This window comes from Diachasma alloeum, unplaced genomic scaffold (assembly GCF_001412515.2).
Source record: "Diachasma alloeum isolate Michigan unplaced genomic scaffold, Dall2.0 Dall_scaffold_00316, whole genome shotgun sequence".
NCBI classification, from domain to species: domain Eukaryota; kingdom Metazoa; phylum Arthropoda; class Insecta; order Hymenoptera; family Braconidae; genus Diachasma; species Diachasma alloeum.
In genome coordinates this window covers 1,004,808-1,021,150 of record NW_021680455.1, presented here as the reverse complement: position 1 = coordinate 1,021,150, position 16,343 = coordinate 1,004,808, and the positions used below count along the sequence as shown (strand labels likewise).

At 34.7% G+C, this 16,343-nt stretch overlaps 1 protein-coding gene across 2 annotated transcripts; it reads left to right on the top strand.

Moving 5' to 3' along the window:
• Positions 1–699: 699 nt before the first annotated feature.
• On the top strand, positions 700–11,827 carry LOC107040084 (facilitated trehalose transporter Tret1). 2 transcript variants are annotated; one of them, XM_015260021.1, is made up of 5 exons: positions 700–945; positions 8,309–8,523; positions 8,760–9,173; positions 9,884–10,461; positions 11,114–11,827. In XM_015260021.1, exons 1-5 carry the CDS (start codon positions 917–919, stop codon positions 11,435–11,437), a joined length of 1,560 nt encoding a protein of 519 aa, XP_015115507.1. In that variant the 5' UTR covers positions 700–916; the 3' UTR covers positions 11,438–11,827. The 2 variants fall into 2 exon arrangements, with proteins under 2 accessions (XP_015115507.1, XP_015115506.1); XM_015260020.1 differs by having other exon boundaries at positions 8,306–8,523.
• The last annotated feature ends 4,516 nt before the right edge of the window (positions 11,828–16,343 follow it).

Genomic DNA, 16,343 nt, shown 5'->3' with positions numbered 1-16,343 from the left:
TGTTCGATAAAATAGTTTCTATTGGACATTTTTAATGAAAAAACGCGGAGAGCTTCGACTAAATTCTCAGTTCTCCGAAAACCACTGGTATTTGAGACAAAATCATAACAGCAATCACTGAATTCACGAACGAATGAGAAAATCTACCCATTCTGCTATTTTTATAGTTCAAAAATACCGAGAAATCATTTCGTCTGTTGAACCCACCCGAATGATATTATTCCCCAAACTTCCACAATCTAAACGCACTTTTCCCTAAATTCCCATAATCACAAGAACGATTATTGATCTCCCAGGAACTCACGTATGTAAACAAATTCCACGTGTTGGTCCTTTCATAATATTGCCCCTTTACATTGAACAATTACTGATCTCCCAGGAACTCACGTGTGTAAATAAATTCCACGTGTTAGTCCTTTCATAATATTGCCCCTCTCCCAGACTTTCTAATCTGTTCAACTCCATCAACAATACACAAATAAATCACATCCCCAGTTTGAATTCGCCTTCCAAAAAATTCAGAGAGATCATCCCACCAGAGATAAGGAAAAATTCTGCACAAAAGAAGACCAGAAAAACAATTTTTAGGATTAGTGAATCGAGATAAAGACGACTTGTAGGAGGGAGTTAACGGCTGCAGGAGGGAGTGACTGAAAGTACAAATGCTCGTGGCTTGCTACTGGCTAACGACAATGGTAAACAGCAAGTGTGTTCAGTTCAACGGGGAAGGTACACGCGATACTTTTAAATATCAATTTCAGTCCGACAAAATTTGCGACAATTTTTCGCGAATTTATCCTTCAGTCCGTGAAATTAACATTAAAAAATTTAGTTCAGTGGAAAATGTATCGGTAGTGGATTGACCATTTCCTCAAATCCAAAAAATATCAGCAGTGATCAGGACGCATAGTACACAATGACGGAAGCCACTGACGTTGTTATAAGGTATATTTCATCCAAAAATGAACAAATATTGAAGAACATTTGCATACGTAAAAAACCGTTGGAGACATCAATATTTATCTCTGATGAGTCGACATTTCTCTTTACTGCAGGTTTTACTCATCATTTTTCAACTTTTTGCCCACAGTTTTTCCACGCGTTGCATTATGTGACTTTGAAAACGTTAACTATTTGTCGCATTGATGACAAATTCTGTCTATTCCTCATATTTTCTTTTATCGAACGAAATTCAGCGCGCAATTGAGGAAAAATAATTCGCGTTAGCTTCACTTTTCGAAATTTAGAGCAATAAACGGAATGGAAAAGTACGAGACATAAAATTGATGATCAATCAACGTCAGGTTTCAGACATGTATTACCTGAAATAATAAAAGACACCAAAACAATATCTTGTGGACAGTAGGTGTTTACTTTATGATTAATGGAAAATTTAGAATCTAGATTTTTATCTATGAATGCTTATTTGTGTAATCAAAATTAATGGATAATTTCAATTTTGAAAATGGGATAAACCGGAGTCGGGATCAGTGAGTCCGAGTGAAAGTGACCTGTCGCCAGTTGGCATTTAGCGCGCGTATGTTAGGTAACTGAGGACCAAATTGTACCTGACTACACTACAGAAAAAACGCCAATTGTTTACGTTCAACTCGATGATCGGGGATTCCAAATCGAGTCAATACGTCGGCATTCGCATTGGTATTCAATACTATTCTGTGATTGTGCGCTGTTTCATATTCATTATGCATTTTCGAAATACAAATTGGGGGAGGGATTCATCTGTCAGTCGTACCTTCTGGCTTTTTCGTGTGAATGTGCAGTAATAATATTGTTGTGTAAACGTAATTTTCCGCTAGCCCGAGCCCATCAATTTTAACTTTGTTATTTTTATTTTTAAGTGCCGGCTTGTGGGACAATTATTAACGTTAATTATCATAGTGTGAAGACGATAATGGTAGGATAGGGAAATCACCGGTTCAGAACACTTGGCAAGAACCTATTTTACCCCGCAAGTTGTAGAGAAATTGACAATTCTTGTTTTTAGGAAATTGAGGGTCGAGGATATTTAATTTTTTGGATATGCTTCTTTTCACATTGAAATTCTGAGCATTAGAGTTTTAATTTGAGCCCAGAATTGTTTAATGATTTTATTATTTTAGAAAATCTAAATTTGCATTTCCATTTCGAAACCTTAAAAAGCATTTTTAAAATCTGGAAAAATCATAAAGCTTAATCTTTTGGAAATATCCTTGGTATAATTGAAAAATTGCCATGTTTCGCACATAATTTATAAACAATTGACTGGCCATCCTAAAAATTGTTTATTTGAAATTGCGAAAAATGTAAATATTTTGAAATTTACTAGGATTAGCTTTCATATTGGAAAAATAAGGCTTCCGAAAGTTCAAACCATTTTCATTATTTATTTGTGAGAATTTGTGGGAAGACAATACTTAGAAAAATAAACTTTTGAAAAATGTAAATTGAGACAGGCTAATTATTCACGTTTTTTAAAATTTTTCTCGTGCAATTGCATGAGAAATTCTCATAACCGGAAATTTCCTTGGATTATTAACAGAAAAATAGTAATGAATAAATTCTCGATTTTTGATTCTTCGGATTTATGATATTCAGCATCTGCGTGAGGCATTAACAAGTTCCTTTGATTATCAATGGATTTATTATGACAAGTTACACCGATGTCAATGTCACCCTGAAAAGAATAGAAAGCAGGTTTTATCTCGCATTAGCAAATAAAAAGAATAATTACAGATTTTATTAACCGGATATCACGTTATTCTCCAGCAATCTTCAGTCAACTCGGCATTGGACGGTCACTTAGGCCATCCTGCGATTGAATCACTCAAAATTTCAACAACCACCGGACAATTTTCCGTTTCAAAACACTTCCTCCCAGTATTTAAATCAAAATAATAGTTAATGATGCAACGCCAGTGACGACAGTTTGAAGCATCTAAACTGAAAATTTATTCATGTAATTACACCTCGCTGAATTAATTACAAGTTTCATGATAACTGAATATTTCTGCAATGATTTCTATATTCTTGAATCCTTCATTTATTCCGCGGTTGTAACTAAAGGTGAATTTATTAATCTGGTTTTTCCTGGAATTAAGATTCTCTTTCTGTGGAGGATTCCCTGTTGAGATGTTGTTGAAATCATTTTGCTGCATACTTGAATAAGCAAAGAATAATATCTCGAGAATAAGCCGTAGAAATATGAGTAAAAAATCAATCATTTGATCATAAAAATTCCTCAATTATTTACGCGATATGTCTCAATGAATTCTTAATACGCTCGAAAAAATTTAAATTTGAAACTCAACGAATTTTCTATTAGTTTTTCTGTTCAATGGAAAATATTCTGAAAGAAAAAATTAACAGAATTCAATTTTTCTACACAATTTATTCTGTTGTAATATTGTGATATTTTCTATAGAAATTTATCGGTTTAAATTTTCTAAATTTGTTTCGATCCATTTTTTTAATGAAAAGAGAAAAAATAGAGCGGAAAAACTTGGAAAATTCATGTCGAAAAATTCTTATAGCACATGTCTCAATAGCACAAGTTGTATAGAACGATGAAATTCTAATAATTTTTTCTGCGAAATATTTTAAGAAATTTTCATCATTACCAGAGTGTTTCATCATCATTAACAAAAATGACAATTCATTATTGACAAATATGTCAATTAATCGCCTCTCTCTCTTAATTCTGTTGATTGTCTAGAAGTCCTCAGTAAAGTTCCTATAGAACATGTCTCAATAGAAATAATTTGTTCTATAAAATATTTTATGAAATAGTTTCTATAATAATTTTTCTATCGGCCAAAAATTAGTAGAATGTCAATAAATTTTTTTATCAAATTCGCCGGATTTTCATCATTACCAGAGTGTTTCATTATTAACAAAAATGACAATTCATTACTGACAAATATGTCAATTAATCGCCTCTCTCTCTTATTCTGCTGATTGTCTAGAAGTCCTCAGTAAAAATCAGTAATACTAATGGAAAAGTAGGATTCGCAATTGAATTCTGATGAGTCCTCTCACGCAGCGAAGGACGACTTGTCTGGTTCGTAACAGTTGGCACGAGAGAGATCCACTGAGACGTTCTAGACTTCCATCAGATATCTCGATGTTTACAGTTCGCTGAGGCAAATCTCATAAGCGCGTTGATGATAGTTCAATGAATCAGGTGTCTTTGAACCCATTCCTCGACGTCGATAATGGTTGATATCATGATGATGTCAATTTGTAATCGTATGTTTGTAAATAATTGTCCCTGAATTAATCAATGTTTAATTACGTCTATCATTGTGACAATTATTGTGTCATGTAATTAAGCGTCATTGTCATTAATGCAATCATGTCATTTACTTCACATGCATTTTTCATATTCAATTCGTTCGACATCAGCGAAGAACAATGGGGGAGGAATGGGAAGTGCTCGTGATTATTCCTGTTCAATCAGAAAAGATCGAATGATATCGAGATGGATACCAGTTTTTTCAGTTGACGTACGTATCAATATTTACAGATTTTATCGAATTTATCATCATTGGAGTCCGTGAGAAATGAATGGACGATTCTTCGCAGATCGAATTCATATTATCGAAGAATGAAATTGTGCGATTTCGAGATTGTGTGTGAAGGAAAATTCACTTGGAAGATGGGAATAGGATACGGCGAAAAAAAACGATAATCATGAGAAAAATGGAGTGAAAATTATTGAACAGTGTGCACTGTTGAAAATTTTTATCAAATTATAGTTTCGCGGAAATTTCCAGGATTTTCGTCATTGAGAATTCCAAATGTTATGGAAAAATCAATAAAAATTGTAAATTTCAGTTGAATTATCGCATGAAAGTTAATAATAAGGAAAATTCAGGTAAATATATTCTTGAATTACCAATTAATTGAAAATTCAGGGTTATTTCGTAGCCCTGTTGGGTGTTTCTGCTGCTCAAAATTCTGAAGTTTCATGATTTTGAAGGAAAATTTAGGTAAATATATTTTCGAATTACCAACTAATTGAAAATTCCGTGTAATTTCATATTAAATATTCATTTGGGGAATTCTTGTCTTTGTGCTAGGTACTCAAAAATATGGAATTTCATGATTTTTCTCCACTGCGAACTTAATGTCAGTCGCTTGATAATTACCAGTCAACTGTCCGTTGAATTTCAATTTTTTTGGGACCATGTACCGTAAATCACTGAGTTATATCGAATTTTTAAGTTTATCGGAAAAATCGGAGGACTCCTGAAATTTTGTGCACAGAAGGGAGCGAAACACAGCTGATGAATCATTAAAGAAAATACAAATATGATACTCGTGAGCAGGTGTTACATATAACACATGTCTCGCTCCGGCAATTTGAGAGACCGGTTTACGCATCAGTTGCGTCACAATTCTCACACGATATTATTCCTCATACCTTCAATTCGCGTTATTCCCACATGATCATGGGACGATCTTCACATTTACATCTGCAAAATGCACGGAAATATCTCTGGATGTACGGAGTATAATATTTTCTTCATTATCCTCAGACACGTATTGAGGTGAAAGAATATTTAAACTAAAATTACGAAATGAAAAATGAGCTGATTAACGGATGAGCGTTGAGGTGTTTTATCAGGGGTAATTTGAAGGATTAAAAAAATTTTGTGTCAATGATATACCAGAGGTAATTAATGCGAATGGTTAGAAATCACTTTTTCTTCGATGAATAAAGAGCTCATGAGATAGATTTGGCATGATTCCATAAAATAATTGAATCAAGTGTATGAAAATTATTGAAAAAAAATATACATATTTTTCCGTATTGTTTCTCACGATTTTTATAGTTCCTTACTCCATCGAATATTTTCTACACGGAGAGAAATGTTCAGTAAAAATTACGGAACTCACAGTTCGCTTACCGATTACGAAATCGACTCAGAAAATTTAAGTGACGGTATCGTCATTTTTCCCAGGAGATTCAGATAAAAATTACGGAACTCACAGTTCGCTTACCGATTACGAAATCGACTCAGAAAATTTAAGTGACGGTATCGTCATTTTTCCCAGGAGATTCAGATAAAAATTACGGAACTCACAGTTCGCTTACCGATTACGAAATCGACTCAGAAAATTTAAGTGACGGTATCGTCATTTTTCCCAGGAGATTCAGATAAAAATTACGGAACTCACAGTTCGCTTACCGATTACGAAATCGACTCAGAAAATTTAAGTGACGGTATCGTCATTTTTCCCAGGAGATTCAGATAAAAATTACGGAACTCACAGTTCGCTTACCGATTACGAAATCGACTCAGAAAATTTAAGTGACGGTATCGTCATTTTTCCCAGGAGATTCAGATAAAAATTACGGAACGCTCTGAAAAAATTCCGTGACAGTTCCGTAAAATTTCCTACAATCACTTTTCACTCCGGAATTACAGAAAAGATACATAATTTTTATTGAATATTTCTCTCCGTGTATACTAAAGAAAAAGCCTCGGAATTTTTCTGTAGAATTCTCTAAGAACATAAAGATAAAGTGACAAAGTAGACGAGTCGTAAAATACTCTGCGGATTATTCCCGCAATATCTTTGAACAGTGTGCATTCAAGAGAATTCTTTCCAAGACGTGAAGTAATAACGGAAATTGCATCGTCGACAAAGAAGGATTATTGATAAATTTCGCAAAACCGTCATGTGTGGGTAAAGAAGTAAGAGCGATAAAGGAGAAGAATTTAAACATGAATAGAAAAATTGCCTACCGACGTCGTGTAAGAAAGATTTCATGAGATACATGAGGTACGAGGATGATTGAATTTGACGAGACTGAAGTCAACTTTTTAGACTCGAAAAAAGACGACCAGTGTCACTCCATCGATTTTCGAAATATTCCAAAGAAATAATTCATCAAATGAAAAGTTCTCCAGGTCGTCTTTTTTCAGAACGGAATTTTCCTATCTCAAGAACTTGAAAAAAAAAGTCTGCAATTGTGCCCTAAATTTAACAATATTCATTATCTGCGTGATTTTTATACCGATCTCCCGTTCTTTGCTTCACTTCCGATTCGAAGGAAAGAAACCAAGGGAAAGTGATTAAATACTAGTGTTATTGAACGTGTGTCACTGAACGTCCAGTAAATAGCGTTACCAAACCCGCAATTCCCCTTTTATGATCACAATTCTGTTACCGGATGCTGTAAAATAGACTCCATTCCGCGACAAAAGCAAACCGGCCAATTCAACGACTAACAACTCTAAGCAATATACTCTATTCTCAGTCTACATGTTACTGAAGGTCTTCACATTTCCTCCACTAGCTAGTAAATCAAATCTAGGTGAAGGTAGAGTCAGCGAAGAGGAATGAAGTTGCTAAATCCACCCAAAGATCTCGAGGAAAAATCTTGAAATCGTGTTAACCATAGATATAATTTCTAATCCACCTTTAGACAAAACAGAAAGAGGAACCAACAAACGACGAACATTTTGTTACAATCTGTAGATTGTAATCCCAGGAATTGATGGATTTGCAAATTAAGGCCCATGTGTACTATCTTTCGAATGTTATCTGGATTTTTTTTACCTTTCGTGATGCGAAATTGTCAATTGAATGGTATATCATGTAGAAATTCCCAAAGATTATGATAGAATGATAAAAAGAAAATAGGAAAAATTCTAAACTTTTGCAAAGAGCGTTTTTAATTGAGATTCAGAATGAGCTGAAAAGAGTGAAAATTAGATATATGTGATTCGCTGTGGCAAATTATCTATTAACTGTAATTTTCCATGGTGGATAACAAAACACTAACTCCTCATGGGAAGTGACAGCTAGGTATCTCAATTTTCAAAACAGTGGTATGTAGTCATCTGTGATTGAAAAATTCTCCAAAATATTACAACTTTTTTCAAAAAGCCTTTTCCGTAATAAATGTCTCTGTGCAGTGTGGGAAAAGATTTACTAAATCAGTCTTTCCCCTGCATGATATTGGGTGACAGGCCGCCATTCGTCACCGTAAATCAGATACATTTTTCAATTTCTTGTTATTCAACTTATTCTGAATATAAATTAAAAATGCTCTTTGAAAAAATTAAGAATTCCTTCTACTTTTTTTTGTTTGTTCACTCATAATTTTTCAAAACTTCTACACGATGCAGGACTCAATTGACAATTTCAGATGACTAAAGATGAAAAAAAAACATCGAGATAACGTTCGAAAGATAGTACACCCGGCCCTTAAAATAATCTCAGAATTCATTGATCAGACAGTTATTGATTCAAAGGATTGAGAAATCATTGTTTATATTTTCGTCATCCTCAGCAGGGAAAAGGTACCATCTCCAGATTACAATGGAAATGTGGAGAAGAAGGAATATTCTAAATGGAGGCAGGCAGCACCACAGGTGTGTGCCGTCATGGCGAAGAATCTTCTACTGTTGACGTTTGGATCAACTCTAGGCTTTCCAACGATTCTCCTTCCTGCGCTGCAGAAGAATGATCCTGACATTCCAGTTACGATGGAAGACCTCACGTGGATCAGTGAGTTGAAATAATTTTTATAAATTTCGTGATAATGATGTCAATTCTTCTAAAAGTGTAACGAAGAACCGGAGACGAGCCTGAAAGAAGCTAGATGGCTTAAGGAAGAATATCAGAAGAACTTCACAAAAAAGAACTGATCAGTCATCCCAATTTCAATAATTGCTTCAATAATTGTCCACTAGCGATGATTCTTCGCGTGATAGAGTTGTTCATAATATTTTTGTTTGAAACAGGCAGTATAAATTTGTTCGCCGTACCACTGGGCTGTGTGGTGAGTGGACCACTCTCCCAATACCTCGGGAGAAGAAAAACAATGCTCATATCGAACATCCCATTCGTAGCATCCTGGGTGATCCTACACTATTCAACTAACGCGCCAATGCTATTTATTGCCCTCTCATTGACTGGCCTTACTGGGGGTCTTACTGAGGCACCTGTTCTGACTTATGTGGCTGAGGTGACCCAGCCACATCTGCGTGGCATGCTCTCGGCTACTTCAACGATGTCAGTTATCCTCGGTATTTTCACGCAATTGTTGACAGGGAGTTTAACAGATTGGAGGACAGCCTGTCTCATCAATCTTATTTATCCTGTTGTCTGTTTTCTTACACTGGCCATTGTGCCCGAGAGTCCTTACTGGTTAGCAGGTAACTATTTACTGTGCACCGAGAAGAAATAAGTTTTTTGGTAAGAACGTTTCCACTTGTATGAAGAAATTCATGGCTCGAAAATTGACAAGAAGAAAATATCGTACACTGAAAAAGAAAAAATTTTCGTCAAGAGATTTTATTGTTGTCCCAAGGACGAGAATAATTGGTGTATGACAAGAAAGTGATTTCTCAAACTAAGTCAGGTCTCCCATCCAAATTATTGCAATGCAAAAACAACTTGACTTATTTCCAGATATCGCTTCCTTATTATGAAGAAATTGCCCTTCATCTTTCGGATGAGTACAAAATCCCTTGACGAAAGGTTTCTTTTCAAAGTGTGAGATGTTTTCTTCTTGTCAATTTTCGAGATTTTAGTTTCTTGATACAAGTGAAGAGATACCACTCAAGAAGCTTTTCAATAAAGTCGAAAAAACGTGGAAAATTCATATTAAGCAATTCCTACAGAAAAGGTACTGATTCTTTTTTAAAGTGTCAATTGGACATTTTCGATAAAAAAATACGCAGTGATTTGCGGAGTTCTTCAATAGAATTGGCCAAAGCATCCTTAAGCTCTTAGGAAATCCGCCATTGAATTGAATTAGACATTAGATCATTGAATTGATCAATCAAGACATCTTGCCGTAGCTCAAAAATCCTGTTCAAACCAATTTAAAGAAGGGCCCCACTAAATTATCTCCCAAATACAGGTAAAAATAGAATGGAAGATGCTGAGAAATCCCTGAGATGGCTTCGAGGCTGGGTGCCACCGTCCAACGTACGGGAAGAGCTTCAGCTCGTCTTGAGGACCATTCACCATCCTCCGAACGAGGAGGAACATCAAAACGAGAGCTATTGGGCTCCATTCTTCAGGAGAACCTTCACAATTCCCCTCATGCTTGTCAGTCTCATCTTCTTCCTCGCAGCCTTTGGTGGCTCAGCAACCCTCCAGACATTCGCGGTTTCCATATTCGATAAGGTTGAGGTACCGATGAACAAATACACAGCAACTCTGATCCTGGGGGTTGCTGAGCTCCTTGGAACCGCCACTTGTGTTGCTTCCATCCACTTCGTAGGGAAGAGGAGGCTCAACTGGGTATCCATCAGTGGAACTGGTCTGTGCTTCTTCGGCAGTGCTATTTATATTTATTTACTGGAGTTTAAGCAGATCGAGAGGGGGGCTTACAGTTGGATACCAACGGCCTTTCTCATTGGGTCTGCCTTCATCTCGCACATGGGAATCCGACAGCTTGCTTGGATCCTTGCTGGCGAAGTCTTTCCCGCGAAGGTGAGATTATGAGGATTATCTAGTTGATTTGATTGTATGAATGGAACCAGTAAGGTGAAGAGAAAACATCACATACAAAAGAATGTCATTGAAAAACCTAGCGAATCCGGTAGAAAATTGTATTATTTTTTGTCCAATTCAGTGGCGAAACGGTAAAAGGACTCAAGCCGACTTGGCTCTTAGCTGAGTTCTCGAGGAATATCTCGGAATCTAAGGGAGACAGCGAAATTTTTGTAATTACCTTTTTCGTAGCTCTCAATTCATTCCACAAAAAATGTAGTAACAAAAATTTTGCTGTCTACCTTGAATTCCGAGATATTTATTGAAAACTGACTAGTAGTCAAAATCGACTTGAACGGTTTTACCGCTTCGCTACTGAATTCTACTGCAGAATTCCGCAACTTTATGGCGCATTTTTTTTAGTAGAAAATGACCAACAAAAACTATTCTACAGAAAAAATCAGGAATATTTTATCTTGCATATAACTTTTTGTTGAGACATTTGCTGTAAGAATTTCTCAACATTTCTTATTCCTCGAAATTTCTTCGTATGTGATTAATATGATCATTCTTTTTCCCTTCCCCCATGACAATTATTCCTTCAAAAAATAATAATAATTATCAATAATGTTCGGTTCTTTATGACTTGTAGATAAGAAGTTCAGCAACTGGAATAGCAGCAGCGATAAGTTACATATTTATGTCAGTCATAAATAAGATATTCTTGTACATGGTCAATGCAATGGGTTTGTCAGGGACGTTCCTATTCTACGCTGGTATGAACCTGGCTGGTGGTATCGCACTTTACTTATCATTACCGGAGACTGAAGGCAGAACACTCAAGGAAATTGAGGAGCATTTCGCGGGGATACAGAGTCTTAAGCACAGACCGAAGAACGATGGACTGGCCGATAAGGAGAAATGGGCTACTGCCAATCCTGCCATGGTCCTCGACGATGTTGAGAGCAAGCTATGAGCACTTTTCAGGCTCTTGTGCTCACGAGATTTGTCAGTTTCGCTGGTGATAAGAGAGTCAGAGCGGTGCATATTGCCAGGAATGGTTAAATTCAGTATGAGATTGTACACGTGTGAAACAATTTCGTTGAAAAACCTGGCGTTTCATAATTTTTAAAGGAAATTTCAGCAGAAAATGGCAATTTTAACAGAATTTCAATAGGATTCAGTGGCGCAGCAGTGAAACAATTTAACTCAATTTAGACTTGAGCTGATTTTTCGAGTAATATCTCCGCATCTACGGGAGATGGCGAAGTTTCCGTGATGAGCTTTTTTGCAGAGCGAATTGAGGGCTACGAAAAAGGTTATTACGAAAAGTTCGCTGTCTCCCTTAGATTTCGAGATAGCCATTGAAAACTGGCCAATAGTGAAAATCGACTTGAACCGTTTTACCGCTTCGCTACTGAATTGTCATAAAAAATTGGCGGTGGAAATTTTTTTCCATTAGGACGGTATCTTTAGTATGGATTGTGAATCCATAAAATACATTCCATTTTCGATCAATCGAATATATTTATTTTTTAATTAAGGAATTGGTTTCAAAGTCTGTGAAAAATTATATTTGTTTTTTTTTCAATTGATATTTTTCGGTAGAAAAAAGTTAATAGATGTCAATTTTTGTATATTACTTAATCGGTGGGGATTTTTCTGGTAAAAATTCTAGGGGATGAATTTTCCAAGTTCTTTCTTCTTGGTTTTATTGATTCTTTTCTATCGCATATCTATCAAAAAATCGTCCTGCAATGCTGATTATTCACGGAAGTGCTAGGTTTTAGACACGAAAAAATGTCATAGAAAAACCTAGTGCATATACTGGACAATTCTGTAGGAGTTCTATTGAACTTTCTATTAGTTTTTGGCCAATTTCATTGAACTATTCAATAGAAAATAGTCTATAGAAAAGGTCAATAGAATTGAATTTTTCTATACAAATTGTTCCATTGAGATATTTTCTCTAGAGTTTTCTCGGCTCAAAATTTCTAAGTTTTTTTAATTCTATTTTTCTTTTGTTTTCATCAAGAAACTCAAACAAAAAACATGGAAAAATTAAGCGTTAGAAATTCTATAGAAAATATCTCAATAGAATAAATTGTATAGAAAAATCTAATTGTAGTAGCTTTTTCTCTTGAATACTTCAATAGAATCGGCCAAAAACTAATAGAAAGTTCAATAGAAACCCAATAGAATTCGTTAGATTTTTCTATTAAATTTTTTCGTACGTGTCATGATATTGGGATTTCTTCATACATCGTCCCTGGAGGATGTATTACAATAAAAGATGAAACGTCGCAAATTTTTTACAATTTCAAAAGACCATTCATTCCATTCATTTCTATTATTTTTATGGAATTCGGAAAATTTTACGAACTCTCAATTCTTATGGGATCATTTCCATAGACAGAATGTGTTTAGAAATACCTATATCATATACGATAAACATGTGGGATTCCCTACTGAATCACCCTATGAGAACTTCCTACAAAATATCTCCAGACGATTTTTTCGGCGCGTGGGATCTGAATGTTTCTTGTTGAATGCTGTTCTGACTCTTTACTTTAATTTTAGATGTAAATTTCTTCGTCACTCTCATTAGATTTAATTTTCTATTCTCTTTTCCAAGACAGAAAATGGCAGATGTAGCAGCAGACAGTGAAAAAATGAAAGATTGAACTTTTTCAACTGTTCATTTTCAAAATTGTTCATTAATTTTGTAAATAAGAAATTGTATTTTTAATTAACAGTGAAGGTATAAAATGTGACTGATGAATTTTGTTGTTTTGGTAAATAAAAAAATATAGGGAATGCCCGGAAAGATTTTCTCCTGAATTGTTTCTGAGCTGAATGCATTTTATAAATATATTGAATTTGATTTTTCACGTTTTACAACTTCAAAGGAGATTGAATAGTACAGTATGGAATTAATTTTTTATGAATGCCAATTCTGCATCGTTTGTCGAATAGTTTTTTATTCGGAAGAATTGTTGTAATTTATGTTTACTTGTTGAAAGCAATAAATTTCGTACATTTCGTTTTTTTTTGTTTTAATTGAATATCCTGTTGTATCTTCTTAGCAGACAAGATCATTACTGCACTGTGATGCCTCGAAAGACATTTTATAATTTTGTAACAATGTGAGAAGAATCTAATTATGCCTTTCATTGAATAAAGATATTTTTTATTACGAAAATTTATGATTTTTCTTCTTTTGAGAAATTATTTGTGCATATTGCTAAACATCTTTTCTTTAATGAAATTTCCAACAGAAAGTGTTTTTGCATTCTCTCGTAAAATCACTAGATACTGGAATATCATATTTAACAACACGTAAATTCATAAACTTGTTGATAAACTCGTTTTATGAATTAAAAAAAAATTGAGGAAAAGTAGAAAATGCCAGTCTAAAATTGATTCTCAAAATCAACAGATGAATAAATGACACATCGCGATACCTCAAAAATATCCCATAAAAAAATAATCTCTCATGAATTCCATTGAATAGTTTTTCTACCACAAAAAGTCAACGATCTTAAGAAAAATATAAAAAGAACTATTTCATAGAAATTTCCTACAAAGAAAATGGGGTTTCACATTTTCTCCCGAAATCATTCAATACAAAAATAATTCTATTTTCAACAAGAAACGGCAAATCAACTAGTTTTCATCGACTCGCTTTCAGATTTCGCGCAAAGGAATTAAAAAAATTCCAATCTCCGATCAATTTCTAAAATTCATGAATTTCACATTGTGATATCTCGAAAAATTCTCAACAGAAAAGCAAAACAATCGGAAATTTTGTTGAATGAAGTAATTTTTTATTGCAAAATTTACTGTCATTTTTCCCCATTCAATTCAATAATAATCCTCATCCTCTGTGATTTTTCTTCTTCCAGCATTTAGTATCAAATCTCTAAACCCGTACATTTTACGAAAATTGACCAAATCAATGAATCAATAAATGCCACATCGTGATCACCCAAAAATATCCCATAAAAAAAAAGTAAAAACTACCCAAAAAGTTCATAATTTTAGAAAAAAGGTGAGGAAAATTTCTTCAGAAATTCTTCAGAAATTTCCTATAAAAAACTGACGTTTTCACATTTTCAACAAGAAATGACAAATCAACTCCTTTTCATCAACTCACTTCCCGACTTCGCCTCAAGGAATTTAAAAAAAATCCCAATCTCCGATCAATTTCTAAAATCCATGAATTTCACATTGTGATATCTCAAAAGACCCTCAACAGAAAAGCAGAACAATCGGACATTTTGTTGAATGAAGCGATTTTTATTGCGAAATTTACTACGTCAATTTTCCCCATTCAATTTAACAATCCTCATCCCCTCTTATTTTTCTTCTTCGACTTGGTATCAAAGTTCCAAACCGGTACTTTCTCGGTGGGTTTGAAGAAGTTCATGACAACCTTCAAGAATCTGTCATGACGCAGAAGAGACAGAACTCTGAAAACCCTTCTCGGGACAAATGGCATAATCGCCTCTTCTTTGACAATCTTCGCCGTTGATTTACGGCGAGCGGTCTTTTGGGCTTTCCCTCTGAGGGTGAATTTACTCTTCGCCTTCGTGGAACTAAATAATTCAAACATCTCATGCAGAAATTCTTCCAATTCTCTAGGTTATCTCGAACCCCATATGAAGCAAGCCCATGCAATAATAATTAAATAGTAAATGGAAATCCAACTCACCGAATTTTCCGTTTCTCCTCCTTCCTCACGACCTCCGCGGTGTTTGGAGGCTGAAGAGTCTCTTCAGAGATCTCTTTCTCTCGTAACTCCTTCTGAATAACGTGTTGTGCACCTTCATACTCCATATTTATCACAATTGAACCGAAATCACGGAAAGACTGATGAGAATTTTAGTGAAAAATGGAGAGAAAGACGGTTGACACAACGAAAACTACGAGATTTCAATTTTTTGCGAGAAAAAACAAAGGGGCGCAGTCGCGCACTCTAGCGAGACTAATAGCAATTTCAAATCCATACGAACGTGACTCTTTCCACCGGTCCACCGAACAGTCGCTTGGTCCGTATTTTATCAGTTTTTATGCGGTCAATTTATTAAGTTTTGAATAATGTAATGCAAAAGCCGGGCGCTTAATGTCCTATTTCTATTTAACTTATTTTGGTGGGATTTTTTCTATGTTCGAGATTGTTTATCTATTTTCAAAGTTTATCACTTCATCTAATACAAAAATTTATGCAGCAACTCAATTATATATAAGTTGATGGAGGTGAGTTTCGAGTCCATTTTTTACATATTTTTAAGTTGGAAAATTCAGGAGAAAATCCCATTTGTTAATAAATTCTGCGTATCGATAGTCAACCAGAATTCTATTGGCATTCGATCGGATATGCATTGAAAATTGCATTGTGACGTTGTAATGCAGACATACCCTCAATTAAATAATAACTTCTCAACTTCTAATAGGGGAGAGTGGGGTAAAATGGACACTTTAGACTTTTTTTTTATTACTTATAACTCAGAAACAAATTTATCAAGTGAGCTCAGTTTAGGCTCATCACAAAGGAAAAGAATTGTTCTTTGCAATGAAAAAAATTATGACATTTTATGAACATTTCAGCCCGTCATTAACATTTTAAAAAAAGTCAAAAGTGTCCATATTATCCCAACCTCCCCTAGTAACTTCTCAATTTCCCATCATCTTTGAAAAGAAAAAAATATGTGTCTAATATTTTTTTCTAATTTTTGTATTTCGTAATCGCTTTTGTATTTCCTCCAATAAACAAAATTCTGAAACAACTTAATTATGTCATTCAGGATTTGAATCTTGTCGCCATAAACTAGTTTTGAAAATTCTGGAGGTGTATTTCAACCTGATTTTTTTGCAAAAAT